This window comes from Protobothrops mucrosquamatus, unplaced genomic scaffold (genome assembly GCF_001527695.2).
Source record: "Protobothrops mucrosquamatus isolate PMUCROS unplaced genomic scaffold, P.Mucros_1.0 scaffold5480, whole genome shotgun sequence".
NCBI lineage: Eukaryota > Metazoa > Chordata > Lepidosauria > Squamata > Viperidae > Protobothrops > Protobothrops mucrosquamatus.
Genome location: NW_015391336.1, coordinates 13804 through 40559, shown reverse-complemented (window position 1 = coordinate 40559; position 26756 = coordinate 13804). Strand labels below are relative to the sequence as shown.

The window sequence follows — 26756 nt, the reverse complement described above, 5'->3', positions numbered from 1 at the left end:
AAAAACAAAAAATTTACTTCAACAATCCAAATGTCCAAGATCGTAAAAATCATTTCCCAGAACAATTGTAACTAATCAGCCAGCAGAGTTCACAACTTCCCAGCCCAAATGCTTGGGGGAAGAGCCAAGTCTTTAGTGCCTAACAAAAAGCTAGCAGGGGCCATCTGGATCTCTGGAGGGATGCTATGTACTTCTTCCAAAGGAACTTAGATGACTACTTCCAGAATTTAAAATCAGTATGAATAATGGACTTGCTACTTGGGAATTCTCAGAACTGTAGCCATAACATTTTTGGTGGAATGAAATTGAGAATGGCTGAGTCAGGCCAAACTGCTCTTTTATTGATCCAGAGTATTTCCTGCTTCTTGTTGTTCTGTGAATGACTCCCATTTCTTATATCAACTCCTCATTGCTTTAACCTGGAATACCATTAGACCTCTGGTTCCTGGTCCTAAGAATGATTCCTAGACATCTAATCTACATTTTTGGGCTTTACTCTTTTACTTTGCCCTGTGCTTTTCACTTGCTTTGTGTTTTGTCTTGTAGTACTTTGTTAAAAAAAGATTTTGCATACAAATAAAAACTATGGCTCAGAGCCAGAGCTCCCTTTCCTGGGGTCCCATATGTTAAACAAGATTTCTGATTCAAAACTTTACCTCTGCATCTCGCTCCTCTGCTGAGATACTGACAAAATTTTCATCGGGAGACTCAACAGGGGTTGACTAAGAAAAGAGAAGAGAAAACTGAAAAAAGTTGATGGGTAAGTATCCTATAAGGACAAAATATCATCTGCCAAATCACATCAGTAGTATTAACCCAAACATAACCAAACATTGTTTGTCTTTCTGAAATGCTAATTTGCTTCTTTACGTCCTCCCCTGAATAAAAAGGAGGCATTTGAAAAGATACAGAGAAGATTTTCCAGAAATCAGTTTCTGATGTTCCCAGGACAATGTCATAGTGGCTACAGACACTTTTTTGGCAACTGTCTTGAATGTTAGATGTGTCCAGTCAAGCTCCATTCAAAACATGTACCAGACTATTATTTTTTTTTTAACCACTATGTGGGGTTTTTTTTTTAAGTGACAAGCCTTATATGAAGTAATTTGCCTGAATAAGTTTGCTTGCATCAAATCAGGAGCTACTTTTCTCATCATCTCCCTGCTTCTGCTGATGCTTGCCCCTTGATTGGTCTGGAGTTTGATCTACTTACATCTCCTTCTGAAGGTACCTCACTGATAACAGCAGGGGATGCAGCCATGTCTCCCTCTTCTTCAGTGCCGGGGGCTACGTAGGAACCTGACATGGAAGACATGGTATCTGTGCTGATTTCGGAGTGCTGGCTTTGGGAGGAAGCCATAGACATGACTGACTGAGCCAGACTGCTACTAACAGGATCTAAGGGAAGAAGGGAGGTGGCAGACAAGGCATAGTTAGAGAGAGATGTTAGGAGAGCCACCCTTGCGTCCGACCACTGCTACAGTAGTATTTGCATTTCACTATATGCAATCTCGAGCATCATTTGCTGGAGTGGTGGGATGAACTTTAATAACAAGCCAATCAACCAAAAGTATTTCTAAGTGCCCAGGTTTCAGTGGTGGTTTTACTCTGAACAATTACATTTCTTGCGCTGCTGGGCTCAGAATATAGTCAATAAGATCAAATATTATCTCTAGCTTCTGCTAAATTGTCTTTGCACAGTTCATAAAAAAGTTTCTCCAGCTCAAAACTTACAGATTAAGCGATGAATCTATAAACCAGCAAACCTGTTCACAAATGCAATAGCTTAGCTTTTCATTAGTTAATGAACGTAATATCCTGGAGTATAGGACATATAGGCAGCACATATGCAAAGTCATTTATTTGGAACTAGGTTAAAGAGTGGGTGTAAGTCAGGTCCTTTAGCTGTTTTTTTCTAAAAATCTTGTCAAGAAAACTGCAAGGACTAGTGAGTCAAAGGCACAAGAATTCAACTTACATTAAGCTGGAGGGCAGAAAAGTGATTAGAAATTCATTTTCTACTATACCTTCTGGAGAAGAAATGGTAGAAGAAAGAGGTGTTCCTGTGCATGAAGAGGGATCTATTGCTCCTGAGGAGGATAAAGTGAGATTTTCACTCTCAGGTGTCACACCACAATCCTGAAAAATAGGGAAACCATAATCTATAATGAAAAAACTATTATGAAGCAACAATTAGAAACTGGATCTGACTCAGCCACTCAGTCTGACCAATGGATTAGCTTATGCAACTAGGGCACCTTCATTATATATGGTTTTCTCTTCTAGAACTAGCCAGCCAACATGGCCATTCCTGAGAATTGTGAAGGGCATAAAGACTAGGGGAAAATGGTTGATTTCCCCAAGATAGCTTTAAATTAAGAAACATGTGAGAATAAGAAGAAAATTTGGAAGATCTTGATTCATTTTCCCAAACCAACTCAAGCACTGGTAAATGTAGCCTTTTCGAGATCGGTCTTATAAAATGTCACACACTCTAACCCAATTCCATTTCATTAGAGTAGACCATTTTAAGAGGCGTGTTGTGTGATACTGCCTGTGGGTACAGAGACTTTGGGTAACCAAAGTCCTATCACTTTCAGATAGCAAATCCTCAATACCCCTAACTGCCAACGATTATATTCAGCTAACTGGCAAAGCAATTTTAAGCTGAGGTGAGAGGAATACCAGAGCTTGTAAAGTTCAGTTCTCTTTCAAGGTAGATATTTGCAAACACCTCTGATTCTTTTCCAAATCTAAATTCACTAACATGCCAGCAAATGCTGATGGATTTAACTGCTATATATGCAAATGGCAAAATATTTGTTTTCCTAATGTGTCTTCTATACCGTATGTCTGCAGGAGGAAAAAACGTGAGCAGCAGTCATGTAATATTAAAAAACAAAACAGGAATTTGAAAACAATCACCTCTCCATGAGGACAGGGAGATTTCCTTCGGGAAATCCTGACTTCAGATTCACTACAAGCCTTATCCTCTTCTTCATGTAATACCGAGGAATTGTGTGAGATTGACCTGGTGAAAACAAACAATCTAAAATTGACTCCTTTGTAGAAAACACACAAATTAGAATGAGGGAATGGGGATCTCCAAAAATGCTACAGAATACTCCAGTGGCCATTGAGGGCTAACTAGATACATTAAGAAAGCTGGTGATCGACACAGCGTTCACAGGTACCTGTGAATAATAATTGCACCTATGACAATACTCAATGAAGTTCATGGGTCCTCACCATTTTTTAAATTATTACTTCTTTAAGAAAATTGAAATGCCTAGAAATTCATGTGACTTATGTTCTCTTAGGACAGCGGTTCTCAACCTATGGGTCGCGACCCCGTTTGGGGTCGATCAACCATTTCACGGGGGTCGCCAAGCAAGGCTGTCCGCCATTTTTTTCCCCTTTTCCGGCAGGTGCCTTACCTCCTTGAGCTGAGCCAGCTGGTGGTCGGCCTGCTCCGTCTCTGCCGCTTGCCAGCTACGCCTCGGCCAGCGCAGGGGGCGGAACCACGCATGCACGGCGCTCCCGGGCAGGGAAAGTCCTCGACTTACGACCGGTTGGGTAGTCTTTGACTTACGACTGGTTTAGTCCTCGACTTACGACCAGTTTAGTCCTCGACTTACGACCGGTTGGGGTCGCGGCATTAAAAAGGTTGAGAACCACTGTCTTAGGAGGACCTGGCCATTTTTTAATTGCAGTAAAAATTAAATAATTGTCTGAATGACATCAAGCAAAATCATCTGAATCTGAAAAGATTGCTGACCAAAGGATTGTATTAGAGGCACTAGACTTAAGGAACAGGATATCATCCATAAGGATTTACTGCCTGCAGCCCATCTACTGATGTGCAAGCAAGAGGGAGATGGCAGGAGGTCACTTACTTGGACAGGCTCTTCTTTAATTTATGTCCTTGATTGCCACAATCTGATAAGCGTTCAAGGGAAGGCAGCGTCTGGATGGGAGGCAAGTGGCTGTCACTGCCATATGTGGGTAGCATGCCTGACACATGGTTGTCCCCAAGCACACGGACTGGAAGGGCTGCTGGGGATGGAGTGAGAGGCCCATTAAGGGCTTCCAGCAAAGAGACCACCTCATAGCCAGGGGGGATATTTTCTGAAGACTGGAAGAACAGAGAAAGGTATGAAAAAGAGAGGTTATTCTTAAACAGCAGGAACTATTTTACCAGGAAGCTCAAGACGGAACAGAAACCTCCAACAACTGTCAACGAACACACAAAACAGAAAGAGAGACCAGGATCCCTTGATGGAAGAGTGGCCTTGCAACTCTAGAACGGAGTTGTCTTCAACTTTGTGGAAATTGGATTGCTCTTAAAGGGAGGTTAAAAACCTTTGTTTTGCATAACTGGATTACTACATACTTCAGTTTTTCCACATTCTTTTTTTTAGCTGAGAGTTCTGTATTAATATCTGGAATACACACACACACCTCTATCCCAAGAGTTTGTTTAAGGTAGTGTTATTACTGGTTACTGGGGCCTGAGCTAGCTTTCCTGAATTGATTTGCAATTATTACCTTTTTCACTGTTTTGTTTTAGGCTATGCCTTAGTCATGGCATGTAATAATTAATTAACCATTGCTTAAGTTGAACTTTTTATTCTAAGCCAAGTAATTGCACACGACATGCACACGAAGAGCGAGTCTTTCTGGACATAACTGGAAAAGACTTTTGTGGTTACACTCTTCTGTATTTTCATCATACAAATAGACTTAGCTCACTCCTTCTGCAGAGAAATTCTGGACTCATATTTCTACAGATGACACATGCCACTTCTGTAGAAATGAGAGGAAAAATGTTCTATAAATTCTCCAAAAAGTAGATTGAAAAAGTCTAGGTTAAAATTGTCTTTCTTACCATTAAGCTTTCTAAGTACACATTTGTTTAAAGATAAATCAATAAATAAGGAGGATCATTGAACAATAAGGTCTTCCATCTGCAGGCTGAAGCACAATAGTTCAAAATGCCTTACAGGCTTTGAATACAGCAATTTAGTTACTGAGATATTCTGTTTCTCCCATAACATACTAGATCTGTGTTTAAGTGTGGCTGCACATTAAAATATGGCACTAGCAACTGCTTTAATCATCTTGTTTGCCAAGATGCCAGTAAGCTCTCTAGCTCCTGGTTTCCAGCTTCTGGCACATCATGTTTATTTGCCTGTTTCTGCTTGGGAAACCTGGCAGAAAGATGGTAATTTTTCATATTTATTTTTAGAAAATATATTTTGCCTTTTCACTGTTTTTAAAAATCCCAATGAGGATTTTTTTTTGCTTCTTTCTTCTTTGACCCTTGTACATTTAAATGTTCAAACACAGTACATATTTTTTTTCATCTGTGGTTGTGAAAATTACTATACCTCTGAAAATTACTACCACTGCATCGTCTCTCTCTCGCTTTGGTATAATTAATTTGATAAGATAGCATAATTGTGCAATTGGTTCTTTTTCATAGTAATAGTAATAGTAGTAGTAACAACAGCAACAACAACAACAACAACGATGATGATGATGATGACGATGTTGGAAGGGACCTTGGAGGTCTTCTAGTCCAACCCCCTACTCAGGCAGGAAATCCTATACCATTTCAGACAAATGGCTGTCCAGTCTCTTCTTAAAAACTTCCAGGGTTGGAGCATTCACAGCTTCTGCAGGCAGGTTGTTCCACTGGTTAATTGTTCTAACTATCAGGAAGTTTCTCCTTAGTTCTAGGTTGCTTCCCTCCTTGATTAGTTTCCATCCGTTGCTTCTTGTCCTGCCTTCAGGTGCTTTGGAGAATAGCTTGACTTCCTCTTCTTTGTGGCAACCCCTGAGATATTGGAACATTGCTATCATCAATGAAGATATCCAAGTCTGTTTTTTCCCGCACTTTTCATATGCAATGGACATGGATTGGAAATACAGAAAAGTCCATTCAAATATGGTCCTTCTTTTCAAACACAAGCAGGACCAAATAAATACTGCTTGAATTGGCTCTTACATGTCTTCCAGAGTTTGTCAGTGGATTTAGATAAGATCTAGGCTTGCCATTCCCAACTCTAATTTCATTACCACTTCATTGTCAGTGGCATTTCTTTCTGAATTACTCCCTTACAGGAAAGTTGGGAGTGAAAAGAAAGCCTCGTGATGCTCAACTCTTCTCTCAAAAAGAATGAATAGCCCAGAAGAGTAAGAGAAGAGCAATTAAGATGATCAAAGGTCTGAAGACTAAAACATATGAAGAATAGCTGCCGGATCTGGGCTTGGCTAGTTTAAAGAAAAGAAGAAACAGGGACGACATGATAGCAGTATTCCAGTATTTGAGGGGCTGCCATAAAGAAGAGGGGGTTCAAGTTAGTTTCCAAAGCACCAGAGAGCAGGACAAGAAACAATGGATGGAAACTGACCAAAGAGAGAAGCGACCTGGAATTAAGGAGAATCTTCCTAACAGTCAGGACAATTAACCAGTGGAACAGCTTGCCTTCGGAAATCGTGGACCCTCCATCACTGGAGGTTTTTAAGAAGACACTGGACAGTCACTTATATGAAATGGCATAGGTTCTTCTGCTTGAGCAGGGGGCTGGACTAGAAGACCTCCAAGATCCCTTCCAGCTCCTATCCTATCCCATCCCATCCCATCCCATCCTATTCAGAATACCATCTCAGCCTAGACACAGTAAGATCAGCATCTGAACAATCAATCCACCAATACTCACTGAGTGTTCCTCCGAATCTGATGTCTGGGATGCAATGATAGGGTTGAAGTTGGTGGGGGAGAGAGGTCCCATTTTTTTTCTCATGGCTCTGATCTGTAGCAAGGCCCGAAATGCTATGAGGAAGAGAGGGACAGAGGAGGAAATAAATTTCAAATTCTGCTAGAAATAACTCTAAAAACCAACCAGGTAATAGGTGACTGTGACCACCAAAATACAAATAAAATACGATCACAGTTGGCTCTACTATCCTTTCTCCTCTGATAGTTGATTGTTAAAAATTAAATAATCTTAGCCTATCTTGGGTACAGGCGTTTATTCATTTCTCAAAGTGAGAGGATCAAACAAGTTAAGCATGTGATCTTCCAGAGAGGACCCAATCTCAATTTTTTTTACAAAAAAAATCAGGACTTACGCAATCTGCAGATGGGACAATTGTTAGCTTGATAGCGCAAGGTGTCAGCACAAGTGTTGCAGAGACAGAGATGGCGGCAAGGTAAGATCAAGGTGTCTCGGACATCGGAGAGGCAGACTACGCACTCTGCACTATTGTCGCTCACCTCATCCTCTGCCACCTGGATTAGAAAAGCTTGCTGGTTTGCAACTCTTTGCAAACATGTGTCCATAGTGAATTCAAAGAAGGAAGGAAGGAAGGAAGGAAGGAAGGAAGGAAGGAAGGAAGGAAGGAAGGAAGGAAGGAAGGAAGGAAGGAAGGAAGGAAGTTTTTAACATAGAAATGTCCAGACAATCTGGTTGAGACTGTGTACAATATGTACATTATTCTCCACCATTAGCTTTAGTTCTCACCTTTGAATCCTGTATGTTATATTTGTTTTCTATCCCATAAATTTCCTGAAGGAGATAGCTCACTCCATCCACCTAAAAAAAGCACCAACACTGAAATTACATGGGAAAGTAGGGATCAAAAGGGAATATGAAACTCCAGAAATAAAGACTGCAGAAACAACTTTCTTCTTTCCGTTTTATTTTTTTCTAGTGAAAAAACCCGCATTATCTACAGGCATGAACAGGCATTTTTCCATAATACGAGGACAATGACTTCATCCTTGCAGTGAATGGGTGACCACCTTTCTTTTTATCCACTGGTTGGTTAAAAGCTCTTTGCAACAAGTACTGTTGGAAAAGGGCTGGATGGCCATCAAATTCCTTGGCATTGAGCAATCAGCTTTTCCTAAAAAGTAACAGGAACTAGTATGTGCGGAAAAGCAGAGAACCTGATCCCCCCCAGCCGCACACTCACCACTTGCTTTTGTTTGAGAGGTTTCACACAAAAGCCGCCATCCGCATGCTGAGAGGAAGAAATACAAATGTTCAGGTGGACTCTTCAACGTCACAGTCCATCAAAAGAAATTCTAGAGGATAGGTGTGATGAAACAGAACTCACTCCCTAAAACACAACTGTACTCCACACACAGAACAAAGAAAATGTATCCTATTCATGTCATGCCTGTTTTATGCTTCAGAAATTTAACAATCACTCTCCTTTTAACTCAGACCATTTTTACTTACCCAGCATTATTCTACGTAACTCCACTGCTCAAAAAAGACTGCTGTAGTTTTGCTATATTCCTCTTCTCTGTTATGTATTTTTAACTTTGTAACTATATATTTTATTTATTTATTACATTAGTTCAACCTGCATACATTCAACATGGGAGTTTGGGTTCATGCATGTTGCACATGGATCAGCAAGAACGCAATGTTTACCTTCTCAAAAGTTGCCAGCAATACATGGCAGTGACCCATATGCTCTGCAAGACAAGATCAAAATTGAGGTTCAGGATGATACGTAATTTTGCAGAATATACATATATGATTCATTACAGATGCCTTTCTAAGAGTTTCAGTTACTAATGATATTCAACAGGACACAGAATCAATTTAATTTAATTTTTAGAGTGTATAGCGGCAACTTGCAAGACATGTCAATTCAGCTTCCTATCACAATGCGATCGCCATCTGAAGGATGCTGATTATTTGCACCCATTCCAATTTAGCTTTCAGTGTGGAAATGAGATTGCTTTGCTCACCATAATGAAAGGCCTATACTGTACTTGAAACTGGCTAAGAAGAGTAATCACATTAATTCTCCTGGATCTGTAACCAATTTTTGATACATTGACCATGGTATTCTTCTGAACTTTCAGAGAAGATTGGGCTCTATAGCAGTTCCAGTCCTTGTGGGCCCATGTCTAGAAAGTGATGCTGAGGGTCTATTGCCTTGTACTTTGATTGATAGGATGGCAGCATCTTACAGGATCCAATTTTGAGCCCATCCTATTCAACAACTACATGAAACCACTGGAGGACGTCATCTGCAGCTCTACAAATGGATCTCATTAGCACGCTTAGCCATTTTACCAGTGGGAGGGACAGCATATAAGTTTAATAAATTTAATAATTTGACAACTTAGTTCTATTGCTCCTTCCAGCAAACTCCAAGTAAGCAATTGGTAGCCGGTTCAGTTCAGTAATAGGCTAGTGAAGGAAAACATCCTAAGATTAAATCCAGACAATATTGGTAAAGGTTAAAACTGACTAAGGAATTGCGATACACCCTATTTTGGATAGGAATACAAGCCCTCTGATAGAGTAGGTTCACAGTTTGGGAGAACTTCTTGATCTTTATTGGACTTGTGGGTGATGTCTATGGCAGGGAGCACATTTGCACAGCCAAGTTTAGTGTGCTAGCACAATCCTTCTTAATCCAGAGATTCAGCAATGCTATTACATGCTTTGACTGACTCCTATTCTGATGATTGCAATCTACTGTGCGTGGGGGCTTTCTTTAAAAAATGCCTAAATGTGCAATTGATGAAAGTGCAAGAGCTAAACTGCTAGCCTGCAGAAAATACAGAAATCCTACCATGCCTATACTTTAAAAATTCCATTGAATATCAATTTCCTATCAAATGCAACTATCACAAGTTGTGATAAGTTTCCTATCAAATGCAACTATCACAAGTTGTGATAAATTTAAAAATCCAAAATGATTCTCTCGTCATTAAGACCCTCAAGAGAAGACCATCTATCTGGCATACGGGGGTGGAGGATGTACTCTAGTGGTACAAAATCTTCTACCCCAAAATCTTCTGACTCATTCCAGGGATTGCAGAAGAGATCCTATATGTTACAACAGATAGATGGAGCACCTCCAGAACACGAGGAATGGGCAGAAAGTTCTGGGATAAAAGACTGCATTCTTTGGCTTTTTTTATCCATGCTCCCAGGCAATGAAATACATCCATAGGAAATGCATCCCTTTCCAATATCTCTCAAAATTAAGACAGTGTGTAAAGATGTATCTTCTTTATCAGGCTTTAGCTCAAGGATTACATTTTCAATTTTAATTTAAAACTTTAAAAAAAAACAACTGCTTGTCACCATTTCTTTGAACAGAAAAGTAAACTATATACTGAATAGAATAAACAAATAAATAAAGCATGAATGTGAACCATAAGAGCATCCTTACCATCTCCCTCATCTACCACTGCAAGAACCACCATGGGATAAATTTCACGGTCCAGATCAAAGCTCAGCTGCAAAGAATAAAAGGCCTGAGGTAAAAAGGCAAGCAATCTTAGAGTAAAATACTGGTAACATCAGTAGAATTATAGTAATCCACTTGTGTGCCCGGCAAGCATTACCAGAGGTATGCAATACTATAAATGCAGGCACCCAGGAAATCCTCATTTAGAAAGAAATGTCTGGAAACACTCTGCTTTTTAAAAAGACAAACATACATGCATTACTCTATTAGTGCAATATAGTATATTAATATTCTGTTCCCAGATAAGATCTCTATTATGTGCAGCATGCACAGGCCCTGATGAAATATGAATCTAATAGGATAATTGCTCAAAAAAGGAATTTCTGTTTCTTTGAGGCATGCTTCTTCCTTACCTCTTCTTTTTTTTTTTTTTAATAAAAAATTTATTGATTTTTATAATTAAACAATAAGTAACAATTAAACAATAAGTAAGTCCTTACCTCTTCTTCAGTCCATTCTGAAGGATCAATACAATGAGAAGGCAAACAGAACTGCTGGCTTACACCTCGCTTATAATGTACAGTCTCAGAGTGTAAACTGCTCTCCTTGGGGATATAACTGTAAGAAGAAAATGGATAACCCAGAATAAACAACCCCACACTATGGTCTTATCTTCCCAACCTAGTAGGGAATCTTCCAAGATATGGAACATCATCTTCAGGCAGCTTTTAAAGCCACCTTCTGACTGACTCAAAGTTTTTCTTGCTTTAGCAATAAACTTATACATCATTTCTGCTTGCTGTAATATATATTTATTGATACAGTTGTTTTATCGTTGTAATTGCAATGCTGCTCTAAAGAATCCCTAAGCCCCTGAAAGATGTGGAAAAAATTCACTCCTAAGCAAGTACTGTCCTTAGAGTTAATCTTGATTTTTGGTGGTTACAAAAACAAGCCTCTGGAATTTTCTTAGCAACATTTTTCAAAAATGGCTTGCCAATTCTTTCTTGGTAGTGCTGAGAGAGAATGACTGGCCCAAAGTCACCGAGCTGTCTTCTGGGCCTAAAATGAGACTAGAACTCACAGTCTTATAATTTCTAACCAGCACTTTTAACCACTCCACCGAACTGGTTCTCATAAACCAATATAATTAATGCAGATATCACCCAGAAAAGAGCTCTTCTTTCAGGCATGATATCATATTACATTTTCATTTTTGTGTTACTCCCCCTGCTACTATCATGTTTACTGGAATATCAATTTCTCAAATGAAAAATAGAAATCAGAGGTCCTATTTTCAGAGCCACCCAACCTGCAGCATTCATTCGTTTCCAGCTATGCTGATTGATTAGGAGGCCCTTATTTGCATCTTTGTTAACATCAGCATATTTCAGTTTAAGCTGGCTTTCATGAACACTTCCACAATAGTACTGTTTTTAGAATCTGCAGTGATATATCACAAACCAATTCACGGTGCATATGCCCCTCAAAAGCCATTCTAGGCTAAATTCTGCCATGCCACAAGTCAGGAAAGCATGAAGCTACAATTCAGGCACATATTTGTTGCAAGAACCTTGGAGATCATCTTTTCAAATGGGGTCATTAACCTCTGCTTAGCTCAGTGTTTCTCAACCTTGACAATTTTAAGGCATGTGGACTTCAACTTCCAGAATTCCACAGCCAGCAATGCTGGCTGTGGAATTCTGGGAGGTGAAGTCCACATGCCTTAAAATTGTCAAGGTTGAGAAACACTGGGCCTTAGCTGATTTCTTCTCCAACATTCAAACATTCCAAAGAGATAGACAATAAGCAATAACTAGGGTATTTGCAGTTGTTCCTTCAGCTGTATAATCTTTTCTATTTCTGAGCCTGATACTTGTCTCCCCTTTCTCCATGTACTCATCTTAGCTGTCCAAGTGAGTCATTGTGTGAATTTTGTGTCCAGTTACCTATCAAAGATCCAGGGAGGGTGGTACTAAGTCCCTTGCTAAAGCCCTTAATTATAGTAAAAGTAACAAGTAACAACACAGAAAAACACAGTATAGAACAAAAAAAGAGAGATAAACTGACTTAACTTACCAGTGGTAGAATGTTTTGGTTACTATACACTGGATTTTATATATTATCACTGCCTTTATTTTTCACATTGAAAAAAAAAACACAAGTCATGGGTCAGGCCTTGGATTCACCTCCCTGTATTACAATCTCTGCACAAGAACTGGAGGTTGTCCATGACTTTGTGTACCTCAGCTCAACTATCTCCGACACTCTCTCTTTAGATACTGAGCTGAATAGACGTATTGGTAAAGCGGCCACCACATTTTCTAGACTTACAAAGAGAGTATGGCTTAATAAGAAGTTGCAGAACATACAAAGATCCAGGTCTATAGACCCTTTACGTATGGCAGGAGAGAAAGTTGAACACCTTTCATATGCGCTGTCTCCGACGTATTCTCGGCATCACCTGGCATGACAAAGTCCCAAATAGCGCAGTCCTGGAATGTGCTGGAATTTCTAGCATGTATACATTATTGAAACAGCGATGTCTACGCTGGCTTGGGCATGTCGTGAGAATGGCTGATGGTCGGATTCCAAAAGATCTCCTGTATGGAGAACTGCAGGGAAAGTGCCCCAGAGGGAGACCTGAGCTGCGATATAAGGATATCTGCAAGAGGGATCTGAAGGCCTTGGGAATGGAAATTAACAGCTGGGAATCCTTGACCTCTGATCGTTCAGCCTGGAGGCTAAAGACGCAGGATGGCCTTCTCCAATTCGAAGAGACACTCGTGCGGCAGGCTGAGGCAAAGAGGCAGTCCCGGAACCAGCGAAATCTGGGGGCTGGACAGGGAACAGATTGTATCTGCCCTCAGTGTGGAAGGGACTGCCACTCCTGAATTGGCCTTTTTAGCCACACCAGATCCTGCTTTAGGACCTCTTTCCAGAGCATGATACCATAGTCTCTTGAGACTGAAGGATGCCAATGAATGAATGATTTTTCACATTGTAATTTTCAGTATCTGAGTTTTTGGGAGGATAAGTTTCCTTAAAAATATTATTTTCCTTCTGAAATTATTTTCATTTTTCTTTATGATATATGTGGTGTGCATATTACATGTACGTATATGTATGTGCACAGATACACAGAAGTAAATGCACACTTGCCACTCAGATTAGGTAAAGTTAATTTTATTTTTTTATATATAATTGTTGATTTAAGATATTATAGAACTGCTTTACTCTATACCATATATCCAAAACATATTGGGAAATTTTTAAACCTTCTGTAGTCTGGTTCTTGGCACATGGATTAATTTTACCTAATGTGCAGTTACCTGTCATGAGTTAAAATGTGTTTCTCAAAGGAATGCTCTTGAAAAATAATATCATTTTCTGCAGTATTTTAGTGCTGGGAAAAATGCAATTTCTTTACAAGATAATGCCATCATTGTGATTGGAAGTGCTAGGCTTCATAGAGTGACAGATTCCACTGACACCTATAATTTTATGCTATATTAAAGCAAGGCTTCCCCCCCCCCCCAATGATCAGCAGACTACTGAGAGAACTCACTTCTCCGAACTCTATAAGAGAATATTCTTCGAAGGGATTAAAGACAAGGAGTGTTCAAGCTACTTCCATGCATTTAGCCAGTGCATACATTTAAGAGGATAATAGTGCCAATCCATTCTGTTGCCGATTTTTCAAACTCCATTCATTCAACACAATTTCTGAACCTAGATTCTCCCTATAAATATGGCCAAAAGAAAAACCATTTGTGATTACATGTAAGATAGTCTTTTCAAATATTACACATCAAAATGGGAGTTAATGGGATCAGGCTTCTTACCTCACATACCTCAATCTCCTTGAGCTGAATTTGGTGGAAAGCTACCTAGACGGTGACCCAACATGTGTGATCAAACTCTATTGCATATTAGGAGGAAGCTGCTTGAAGTAGCTAATTGCCCTCTATCAACACAAGGGTACAGTCTTTCCTTATATCCAATGAAATTTTAATCTGGTACCCTCTATCCCCACCTTTCCTATAACTTGATGCTAGGAGGCAATCAGCTGTGGAGTTACCTGCATTCCTACAATAGAAACTCTAACCCTCACTTCCGGTGGGACGGCGCGCCGATGGCGGCTCTTTTGGAGCCGTCCGCCTGGGAAGGCGTCAGAGCCAGCATGAACAGTGACCAACAGCTGTTCAGCGGCTTGGAACCTTGTGCCCCGGGTGAAGGGGTCGAGGTGAGTACTCCTGGATAGGAGTAGAGTCCCAAAGCTCTCCCCTTATTTTGGGAGAGCGAAATTGGGCACTCCTCCGGAGTCCGGGAAATCTCCGTCTCCCAAGCGCCTTTGTTCCCTTTTTTGGGGGGAACAAAGCCAGTCGTTGCCTCCACTTCTGCGAATTATAGAGAATTGTGAGTATATAATAAGCGGACGGAACTGACCAGGGGAAACTGGACTTGAGCAACTTAAGACTTTAACTCAATTTATTAACATCTTCTTGAAAGTTAAGTTGAAATGAGGAAAAAAAATGGCTGCGGTTTGCCGTTTTTCTATAGATGAGAGTGACTTTCCTTTTTAACTTTCACTTTCCTGTAGCGCTGAATGAAGAGGGAAATTGTTACCCCTTGGCTTAGGGTTGTAATATTGACATATTTTTTGGGGGCTTATGGAAAGTTTTGGTGACTAAAATTTTTTTTCTTTTAATGGAGAGAACTCTGGATTTGGATTTTTTCCCCCCTCTTTTTTTTCTCCGAGGCTTGGATTAAAGAAGCTTGAAAAATGGCTTTGTTTAATGGAACTTCCGCTTTGTTTAAAGATTTTCAACAGTCTAATTCTGAATTCATCTCCTCTTTATCCTCATCGATGGCTTCGTTTGAAGATTTATAAAAGGTTTTGAAATATAATATCTGCTTTGCATGGTACTGCAGATTACATAGAGGTCAGAATGGAGGAAAAAATGGAGCCTGTAAAAGTGGAAATTGGACTGGAAATGATTCAAGAGGAAGATCTGGATTTTTCTTTATGGAAGGAGGGAGAAGTGGAAGAAATAGCTGCAAAAGCGGAAACTGGATTGGAAATAACTAAAGAAATTTTACAAGGATACAGAGAAGAGGCAGTGATGGACTTAGCTGTGACTTTGGGATGTAATTTTAAAGAAATACTTATAGAAATGAAAAATTATAGTATTGCATCTCATGGGAAGCAGTTGGGGGATATTATTGCTTATTTCTTAAGAGTATCTTGTAATGAAATTATGAAATTATACAGATTCTTTTGTTTGAGATATTAAGGGAGAAAATTATAGTATTGTATATTAAGGGAAGCAGTGGAGATACATTATTGTTTATTATCCTGTAATGAAATTAAATAAGGTTTTGTTTAAAGAAACTGGATTGGAAATAACTAAAGAAATTTTACAAGGATACAGAGAAGAGGCAGTGATGGATTTAGCTGTGACTTTGGGATGTAATTTTAAAGAAATACTTATAGAAATGAAAAATTATAGTATTGCATCTCATGGGAAGCAATTGGGGGATATTATTGCTTATTTCTTAAGAGTATCTTGTAATGAAATTATGAAATTATACAGGTTCTTTTGTTTGAGATTTTAAGGGATTAATTTTAAAGATTCATGGAGGAGGAAATGGGGTATATCGGTGGAATTGTGGAATTATAAGGGGTTTCTGAATTTTAGTGGCTAAGAGATGTTACTTTTGATATGATTAACTAATACTTAGGGATGTAATTTTAAAGAAATAGTTATACATGGAAAATTATAGTATTGTATATCAAGGGAAGCAGTGGAGATACATTATTGTTTATTATCCTGTAATGAAATTAAATAAGGTTTTGTTTAAAGGGAAAAAATGGTTTAGACCAGTGATGGCGAACCTTTTAGAGACCGAGTGCCCAAACTGCAACCCAAAACCCACTTATGCATCGTCGAGTGCCGAGTGGGTGTGGCCCATTGGCTGAGCGTGGCCCATTGGGTGGGCGTGGCTGCGGTGGTAACGGCAGACTGGGTGGGACTAAAAAGTTCAATCAATCAATTCCAACTTTGCAAGATCTTTTTTTTCCCGCAAGAAGTTGAAATTGACTGATTGAACCTTTTTTTTTTTTTTTTGCACACAGCGGCGGAGGCCTAAAGCGAAAAGGTTTTATAAAACCCAGCTGAAGGCCTAGGACTGGGGCGACGGCGCGCGTGCCCACAGAGAGGGCTCTGAGTGCCGCCTCTGGCACCCGTGCCATAGGTTCGCCACTACTGGTTTAGACTAATAAAACTGATATATCCTTTTTTCTTATTATTTTAAAAGATCATAAATATTTGATTATGGCATTAATTGTAGGGGTGATGATATATTATATATAATTGTAGGGGTGATGGAATGTATTATATATAATTGATAAATTGAAGATATGGCAAAGTTTCTTGTATGATTAAGGGACTGGAGAGGATGGATTGGTTATATTTAGATAGATTATACTAGCTTATATTTGATTATCTTTTTATGAGTTAAAGTATGTTTATATTAGATTAGTTTATACTGGGTAGTTTTATATAGACTTGGGAAAATGAATGTTTAACCCTGTAATCAGTTCTGGGAAGTCTGGGGGGGTTAGGGGGGGATGGGGGTGGGAGGGAGTATAGAAATAGAGTTAATAGTATTGATTTAAGGGGGAAGTAGGATACATTAAAATAATAATAGATTATGTATATGTATAACTGAATTAATTATATTGAAATAATTTGAATTGTATAAGTATGAGTTTGTTTTGATTAATTGATGGCCTTGCCACCATGTTAAATAAAAACCAATAAAAATTTTGTTGAAAAAAAAAAAAGAAACTCTAACCCTCAACTTACTGGACATAAACGAGGAGAGGTCATGTGAGCATTTTGTATGGATATATCTTGGTTACAAATCTGCAGTTCCGTGAACAGACAGCCCTGTCCACTTTTCCTCCTAACAATGAGCAACAATAGCAATCAGGTGATCCCTTTCCCCAGCTCTCCTTTAATTTACCTCACCACTCCATTCTGAAATTCTTCAGTGGCTTGATAATAAATGGTTATGGCCACCCGTGCATCTGTATCAAATGTGAACTCCACGTTGTACTGGACTTTCGCTTTGCTGACTTCTTCACCTGGACTCTTCACTTCCTCCGTGCATCTAACAGAGCAAAAGACAGTCATCATAAGTTTTGTACAAATGCTGGCAATCCAATTTTTTAAGGAGCGATTTGGGGACTTCTGGGAGTAGACATCCCAATAAATCTGGAAGGTGCCAGGTTGGAAGTTGCTATGGTATGATTTTGCATGTTAGAATGCAGCATTACAGGCTAATTCTGCTGACTGCCGACTGCCAGCTGTTTGGCAATCTCACCGGCTCAAGGTTGACTCAGCCTTCCATCCTTCTGAGGTGAGTAAAATGAGGACCCAGATTGTTGGGGGTAATATGCTGACTCCGTAAACCACTTAGACATGGCTATAAAGCACTCTGAAGTGGTATATAAGTGTAAGCGCTATTGCTATTGTCAATAATTGCCTCTGGTTTCTTAGAAATTCTAGACCAGCATTTTTTCAACTATGTTCCTTGGAACCCTAGGGTTCCATGAGTACTTGATGAGGTTCTGTGAGAGACTGAAGTTCATTCAAATCTAGCCAATTTTCCCTAACTAGAGCTACAGGTTCCATGTCGTGAAACTGTCTTAACCCTGGCTCTAAACTAGGGGTCCCCAACCCCCAGTCCATGGACCAGTACCGGGCCGCAACATGCCAGCAACCAGTCCACACAAAGAAGCAAAGCACCATCCGCAGTGTGCAGGCAGCACACAAACCCACGCATTCTCCGGTCCACGGAAAAACCTCTCTCCACAGAACTGGTCCCTGGTGCCCAAAAGGTTGGGGACCTCTGTTCTAGACCATAACCATAAGAAAAAGTATTGCCTTTTCTTGTACTATTTCACTATCTTCACTGGGACAGAATAACGGGTTCTTAAATCCAGGATTGGCACAGGTTTTGGGTGACTACGCCAAGAGTTTCTGTACCCGAAGCTTTTGTAGGGATTTCCCCCAATAAATATAACAGAATTTCTCCATTTTTTTTATTACAGAAGAAATGTCTAGTGATAGGTAAAGAGGCTGTCTCCGACAGTGTGTTCATAAATCAGCAGCAGAGCATATTATTTTGTATGCAGAAAGTACAGGGAGTTCAAGGTTCAGCATCTCCAATAGACCTAAGAAGCTTCCTAATAAACACTGAAAAGAGCTTGGTGGGCTTGTAAAAAGGAAAAAGGTGATAAAGTACAGGTAGTCCTCAACTTACAACAGTTCGCTTAGTGACTGTTCAAAGTTACAGTGGAACTGAAAAAGCCACCGCCAAGCAAGACACCTGCCTGCCTGCCTGGCGGCGCTCTTCCTCCTGTCTGAGGTTTTCATTGTTGTGAGCATTTCTGTTGAGGATTGGCAGCGGGGGTGGGGTGGGGGGGTGTTTGGTTTTTATTCCCCCCGTCTGCTGGGTGGTTGCAGCAGGTTTTGGTCACTTCATATGACCCTGGGACACTGTGACCATCATAAATATGAATCAGTTGCCAAGCATCTGAATGTAAATCACAAGACCCTGGAGATGCTGCAACATTCCAGCTGATCGGCGCTTCTTCTGGGCTCAGCAGAAGCGCCAGGATCAGTGCTGCTTTTCAGCTGATTGGTGCTTCTTCTGGGCTCAGTGGAAGCACCAGGATCAGCACCGAGCTCCAGCTGGAGCCTGGCACTGATCCTGGCACTTCCACTGAGCCCTGACAGCCCCCAAAAAGCACCAATCAGCTGGAAAGCAGCACTGATCCTGGCGCTTCCGCTGAGCCCTGACAGCCCTGCAGCTCCAGCCATCTCTCGCTCAGGCTTGTGCGGTGCTGCCACCGGCTCAGCTCGTTCCCCTCCCCCGCTCCCACTTTTCTAGGATGGTCGCGTACCACCTGCCAGGTGCTAATGTACTACAGGTGGTACCCGTACCACTGGTTGAAAAGCCCTGCTTTAGGACAACAATATATGATCTCCTCCCATGCTGGGCTCTACTATGATTAGGGTAGGTGGGAGTGAGGAACATCAACACATTAGTCATTTTCCATAAAGACTGAACTACCTTCAGCCAGACTTTTCATATTGCCACCAATGATTATAAGGGAACAGAATAAGAGCTGTAAGGGCTCAACCAATTCTGCAAAAGCATTCAAGTCCCAGGTTATTACAGGGAGAGCAGAGCTTTTGTCCAGAATCACTGACTCTGAGTATGAGAACAGAAGAGATAACGGATAAGAATATGACACCAGAAAGCTAGTCCATTAGCATAATAAAATTCTTCCAGGTCGTTGCCGAGAAAGTGACAATTGAAGATTATCCACCTTGATTTAATGAAAACTGACATTGCTGAATTGCAGGATGAAAACAACAAGTACCAACTAAGGCCTTGCTTGCATGTTTTACATCTTTACCTATTGTTTGGATTCTCTGGAGACAAACGCAGACTTGTTACCTTTACAAAAACAGAGCAAACCCAAAGGAATACACGGCAGTGCATTTACAGAGAAACATTATAAATGGCTTCCCTTGCAAGGATGCCTGTTTTAAGCCACACTTAATTTCTAAACACGCTTGCTTGTAGAACCATATGCAAGTTCTAGATCGGGGGGGGGGGGGGAAAGGTGGCAGAGAGCAGTTAGCAATAAAATTCAAGGCTTATTAACTTGGTAAAAAATATACTGAGACCTGTTCATAATTGCTGTTGTGCCATCCAGAATCCAACAATTCAGTTCTCAGGACTGAAGAAAGAGTCATTGGCCACTAAGGAAGTTCTCCCCTCCTCCACGCAGATCTAAACTGTTAGCACCGATTACCCTCTTATCCCAGCCTACCAACAAAAATGAATTTAACTTTATTTAAATCCTATTGTCACCTGTAGTTATTCTGAAAGCCAGACGGGGAAGATAAAGGCCAAAAAGAGACAAGAAACTGATCAAATCATCTTACACAACATTTGCAGAAATTCTTCCCCAGAATTGTTCACACTTAATCTCCGTGTTAATCTTGAGGAGCTGCACACGGATACGCCCTGCTGCACAAGAGCGGGTGGACTGTTTCCAACAGGCAACATCTGTACATAATCATTGTTCGGAGCTAATTCTCACTTTATCTTTTGAAGTCAAGTTCAAAAACAAAATACCACCCAGCTTTCAAGAGTCCTAAAGCACATGACACTGTCAATTAGCAGCTGGCCTATGAGATTGAATAGCAAGACCTCTCAATTAAAGGAATCCATAAAGATGGGGATTTCTGGTCATTGATTTTCATGTCTGATGAGAGCTAGGAAGCGTCAACATTTCAATCACAAATACAATCAGAAGGGGACAAGAACTGGTTCACATAAATATGTGTCAGAGGGAAGCTTGCCTCTTCTGATATATTTGTGTTTTGCGTAATTGATGTCACTGCATCTCAAAGCTGCAAATATGTTGTTGTTGCATTGCAAGTAAAGAATTACTGTATTTGTAGAGTAATACACAATACCAAGGATGAAAGAATTCTTGAAAGTATTGGAGGAAATATTGGAGGAAAAAAAATGACATTGCTATAGGTATATACTACAGTTGGCTAAGTATGGCTGAGAGGTGCAAGGAACACACCACTGTAGTGATGGGGGACTTTAACTATCTTGATATTAACTGGGAAACAAGCTCTGCAGCAGCAAATGGGAGATCAAAGAGGTTCCTAAGATGGCTAGATGAAAACTTTGTCATCCAAAAGGTGGAGGAGGGAATTAGAGGGTCAGCTATATTAGAATTAATTCTTATTAATAGGGATGAAGTTGTAGAGTTGTAGGAACTTTGGGGGAGAGTGACCATTTCATACTAGAATTCACCATAATGCAGACATAGACAACTGAATAAATTCAGACTCCTGGAAAACTGCCAGAGGACTGGAAAAGATGTGGTCCCAATATTGCAAAAGAGGGGAAAAGTGGATCTAGGAAACTATAGACCAATCAGCTTGACACCAACACCTGGGAAAATCCTGGAAAAGATAATCAAGCAGTGGATGAACAGGACAAGAATGAACTAGAAATAAATAAGGTGATTACTAGAAGCCAGCATGGGTTTATTAAAAGCAGATCATGTCAAACAAACGTTATTGCCTTCTTTGATAAAGTGACTAAATTAGTGGACCAAGGAAATGCTGTGGATATAGTATACTTAGGCTTCAGTAAGACATATGATAAAGTCGACTATAGTGTGTTCTTCTTAGATAGAACAATGTGGCATAGACAGTACCACCAGCAGATGGATTTGCAGTTGGCTCACCAACTGCACTCAATGTATAGTCCTCGATGGAACTACATCTCAAGGAAGGAAGCATGCAGTGGGGTAGCTCAAGGTTCTGCCATCGGCTCAGTGCTCTTCAACATTTTCATAAATGACCAAAATGAAGGGATTGAAGGGGTGTTCATCAAATTTGCAGATGGCACCAAGCTGGGGGGAATTACTAACACTTTGGAAGATGACTCAAGATTCAGAAGGACCTTGACAGATTTGAGCATTGGGTCCTATCCAACAAAATGCTACTCAGTGGTGAGAAAAGTAAGATCTGGCACTTAGGCAGGAAAAACCAAATGCACAAGTACAAAATAGGCAATACTTGGCTCAACGGTAGTAACTGTGAGAGGGATCTACGTGTCCTAGAGAACCACCACTTAAGTATCAGCCAGCAATGTGATGCAGCTGGCAAAAAAGCCAATGCAATCCTAGACTTCATCAACAGAGGGTTAGCATCAAGATGACAAAAAGTGACAATACTGCTCTATATTGCACTAATAAGGGCACACTTGGAATACTTCGTCCAGTTCTGGTCACCACAATACAAAAAAAGAAAGAAAGAGTGCAGAAAAGAGCAACAAAGATAACAAGAGGGTCTGAGGTTTAAATCATACAACGAACATGTAAAGGAATTAGGTATGCTTAGCCTAACAAAGAGAAGGCCTCGAGGTGACATGATAGTCATTTAGTTGAAGGGTTGTAACAGGGAAGAGGGAATTGATTTATTCTCCAAAACACCCGAGGACAGGACAAGGAGCAATGGGTGGAAGCTAATCAGAGGGAGATCCAACCTGGAACTCCCTCTGGACAATGAGAACAATTGACCAGTGAAACAGGTTGTCTCACAGAGTTATAGATGCTCCATCACTGGAGGTTTTCAAAAATGATTGGACAACTATTTGTCCAGAATGATATAAAGTCTCGTGCCTTGGGCAGGGGATTGGACTAGAAGACCTCCAAGGTCCCTTCCAGCCCTATGATTTTATGGTTTTTGTCTTAACCCAAATTTGGAAAATAAAAATAGACCCAAGTCATCTAAATAGAGGAGGAGCAGCACTGTTCCAGAGAAACAGCTAAAACAGCATGCCATATACCAGGGGTAGGCAACCTTGGCCCTTTTATGACTCGTGGACTTCAACTCCCAGAATTCCTGAGCCAGCCATGCTGAGGGGAAAGGGAGAGGTTTCCAAGCTGAGCCATGCTGGCTCAGGAATTCTGGGAGTTGAAGTCCACGAGTCATAAAAGAGCCAAGGTTGCCTACCCCTGCTATATACTATACACCATCCATGCTATTATACTAGACAAGGGAATTTGGTCCAGCAATGTATTTACATTTATACATATATCAAAGTTTCCAGTTAATTAAGCCAAGAAATTTTTGCCAATTTATGTTCTGCTTTTCCCGTAGAAGGTCTCAGGTCATTTCCTTGTGATTTTACCCACAGAGGCTATAGAAAGCCGAGTTGGGAAGATAGAATCCTTGCAAAGCCAATCTTGACCTGGATTAGCTTTCCCAACTTGGGCCTTTGAGAAGTGCCGAGATGATAATTCTTTGAATTCCCAGCTAACACAACCAAGGTGGCTTGGAATTATGGGATTTACATCTGGAAAAAAACAAGGTTGAGAAAGGCTGGACTGGAAAGTAGCAAATCTGTAGTTACCACATCACACCCCTGTCTGGTCTAACTTTGTATTCTCTTCTACAGCTCCTAGGCAAGCCCACTCAAGCAAACAAGTTCCCTTCAAAAAGCCTTAAGCCACAGGAAGTCCCATTCACTAAGTTATTTTAATGCTAGGCAGTCTTCTTTGTTGGGGTATTTTTTCCTGCTTTGATTGAGTTAAAGGTTCAAAGTGCAGAACAAATCCCTGTTCTGAAATCACCGACTTACTTGACTAAACGCAGTGTGTCTTTGCGGATGTTGATCAGGCTCCTCAAAGTTTTCACTGGCTCCTGGGGAGGAGGGGCTGCATATGGAAACTAAACAGAACACAAGAGGAAATACAAGGTTTAGATGTTGGAATGTAAGTCAGACTATGAGATCTGAGCTGTAGTGAATAAATTAATCTTCATGCATAAGCAATACAGGTAGTCCTCAACTTACAACAGTTTGTTTAGCAATTGTTTGAAGTTACAACGGCACTGAAAAAAAATGACTTATGATCATTTTTGACTCTTATGACCATTGCAGCATCTCTATGGTCACGTGATCAAAATTCAGATCAGCTTGATAACTCATATTTATGACGGTGTCCCTGGGGTCACGTGATCACTTTTTGCAAACTTTTGACAAGCAAAATCAATGGGGAAGCCTGATTCATTTAACAACTGTGTTACTAACTTAACAACTACCAATGACTCACTTAACAACTGTGGCAAGAAAGGTCACAAAATGGGGCAAAACCGGCTTAACAAAGGTCTCATTTAAAAACAGAAATTTTGGGCTCAATTGTGATTGTAAGTCGAGGACTAGCTGTATAGCCTAGAAATATGTTACTGACTTTTGAGACCAAATAGCAGATGAGACCTCCCAAAATGTATCAATATGCACTGCATTATGAGCCAAAGCATAATTAGCCTTGGGTTTTTTTCTGAATTCTGCAATTCAGTATGCAGGTAGGATCAGGTAAAATGACAAAAACAGCACTGCACCATCAAACATAACTTCTACTCGTAAGGGCTGTTTTCCAAAGACTAGACACAAATGCAATCCTTGGTTGTATAAACAGAATCAAAATCATGTGAAGTACAGGTAGTCCTCGAGTTCCATTCGTAACTCGAGGATTCGTAAGAGTGAATGGCATACCTTGAACATAATCACCCCTTTCACCCTACGCATTCGCTAATCAAATGCGCAGTTCGTTAAGTGCACATGAGGTATTCCAAGTTGGGGAAGGCCAAAGGGGGCCAAGTGATGGAACAGGCCACCTGCTTCAGACCATCCAAGTTCTCCCCTGACCCACTGAGATACCTCATTCTCCCCACAATTGCTTCCCCCATTCTGCCATGCCAGGTCACTTACCTTGTGAAGATTTAGCAAGCTGTCTCCTCTCCAGCCACTCTGCCGCACAATATCAGCCCAGAACTCTCAGCGCGAAGTGTTTGCAAGCTGATGGGAGTCTTTGGGTCAGTGAAATTGCTGCCTCAAAGCATCTGGCCAGCTTGCAAACACTTTGGGCGCTGAGACTGGAAGCTCCTCCGGGAGGGGGGGCGTGATATCACTTGACTTCAGTCTTCCAGTCTCCGCACAAAATGTGCTTGAGGAAAGGCCTTTGCCGACAAAAACGGAGGCCAGGAGCGACACGTGCGTCATTCTGGGGCTCCGTTTTCATCGGCAAAGGCTTTTTGCAAAGATGGCAAAAGGCTTTGCAAATGGAAGGCAGGCTTAGCTGTTTCAGGCCGTCCCTCCATCTGCAGAGCCTTTTGCCGCAGATCTCGTCCAGGCCTCCGTTTGCAGAGAACAGAGGCCTAAAGTACTATGAGATCACACAAGATCAGTAGTGTGAGATCTTGCGCTACTGATCTTGCATGATCTTGCGGTACTTTAGGCCTCCATTCTCTGTGAACGCACCGAAGGCCTGAAGCAGCAAAATAGGCCAAGAAACAAAGGCTCTCTAGATCTTCACAAGGGTGAATGACTGCTGTGGTGCTGCAACATTTGTAATTTCCAGACTTGTTCGTAAATACTAGGAAGCGCTAATCACGTAATTTCGCTTAGGGAACATTCATAACTCGGGGATTACCTATATTAGTACTGCTTTATAAAGCCTTAGTAATACCACACTTTGACTATTGCATCCAGTTTTGGTCACCACATTACAAAAAAGGTGTTGAGACTTTGGAAAAAGTGCAGAGAAGAGCAACAAAGATTTAAGGCCTGGTGACTAAAATATATGAAGAACGGTTGCAGGATTTGGATTTGGCTAGTCTAGAGAAAAGAAGAAATAGGGATGACATGATAGCAGTATTCCAGTATTTGAGAGGATGCCACAAAGAGGAAGGGGTCAATTTATTTTCCAAAGCACCAGAGGGTAGGACAAGAAACAATGGATAGATACTAATCAAGGAGAGAAGCAGCTTGGAATTAAGGAGAAACTTCCTAATCATGACGACAATTAACCAGTGGAACAGCTTGCCTTCAGAAGTTGTGGGTGCTTCATCACTGGATATTTTTAAGAAGAGACTGGACTGTCTGAAATGGTATAGGGCACAGGTGTCAAACGCGCCACGTCACATGACGTGTTGTGTTGTATCACGACTTTTGCATTGCCAGAGCTGGGGTGGGTGCGGCCTCTGCATGATGCAACCGGCCCATGGGCCTGCAGTTTGACACCCCTGGTATAGGGGCTTCTGCTTGAGCAGGGGGTTGGACTAGAAGACCTCCAAGGTTCCTTCCAGCTCTATTCTGATTCACACAACATAGCATAGCAAACCTGTACACAATACTTTATTGCAGCACACATCTCCCCCAGCAATAAGCTATTGCTCTGGGTCAAGTCCACCCTTCTAGGACTTTGCAAGGTGATGTTGCCACATAAATATATTTCCAGTACCCACTCCTCTGTACTCAGAATAACAGTATAACAAAGTTGGAAGAGACCTTCCAAATGAACTGTTCTTTGAAGTACTCTTTCTTGGATGCCTTTTCTCCCACCTCTTTTGACTTATTCTCAACAAAACAAAGATGATATAATATTGTGAAGGGTGCTGAAGTCAGTAACAGCCCTTCTTTTGCAACTATATGAAACATTCTGACTTGAAATTCAGATCTGTATAAACCCAAGGATCCGTAATAGAAATGCACACTATATAAGGTAAGGCCAAACTTTTACACACACCTTCTTGTTGCTTGGGTGTGTATATACATATCTGTCCGTATGCATTTACCTCCATGAATACACTCATCATCTCCCAATCGAAAGATCTTAAAGCACATATTTATCACTAGCTTCTCCCTAGATCATACACAGCATCCAAAGCTTTTGATGTGACTCTCAGAGATTTCCAAAAGGTGCGACTGAATTTTAATTTTTTAAATATTTCCGAACAGGATAATTATAAAAGTTAAGCCTGGGTTGAAATATAATTAAATTTAATCACAAGTAAATGTAAACTGAATGGAATTCCTGTACTGGCCCCATCACCTTTTTATGG

The 26756-nt window shown here is 40.7% G+C and overlaps 1 protein-coding gene across 1 annotated transcript in view; it reads right to left on the bottom strand.

Moving 5' to 3' along the window:
* The window catches only part of RNF157 (ring finger protein 157), a 38703-nt gene extending 14262 nt beyond the window's left edge, over positions 1-24441 (bottom strand). Inside the window, exons 1-15 of the mRNA XM_029286871.1 lie at positions 24409-24441; positions 23494-23582; positions 17266-17412; positions 10734-10851; positions 10216-10282; positions 8451-8494; positions 7984-8031; positions 7530-7601; positions 7138-7297; positions 6726-6838; positions 3897-4135; positions 2926-3031; positions 2028-2139; positions 1214-1398; positions 657-722 (exon numbers count right to left, since the gene is read on the bottom strand). Of these exons, the coding sequence (XP_029142704.1) occupies positions 657-722; positions 1214-1398; positions 2028-2139; positions 2926-3031; positions 3897-4135; positions 6726-6838; positions 7138-7297; positions 7530-7601; positions 7984-8031; positions 8451-8494; positions 10216-10282; positions 10734-10851; positions 17266-17412; positions 23494-23582; positions 24409-24441 (1599 nt within the window). The remainder of the gene's footprint in view (positions 1-656; positions 723-1213; positions 1399-2027; positions 2140-2925; positions 3032-3896; positions 4136-6725; positions 6839-7137; positions 7298-7529; positions 7602-7983; positions 8032-8450; positions 8495-10215; positions 10283-10733; positions 10852-17265; positions 17413-23493; positions 23583-24408) is intronic.
* Between the last annotated feature and the right edge of the window lie 2315 nt (positions 24442-26756).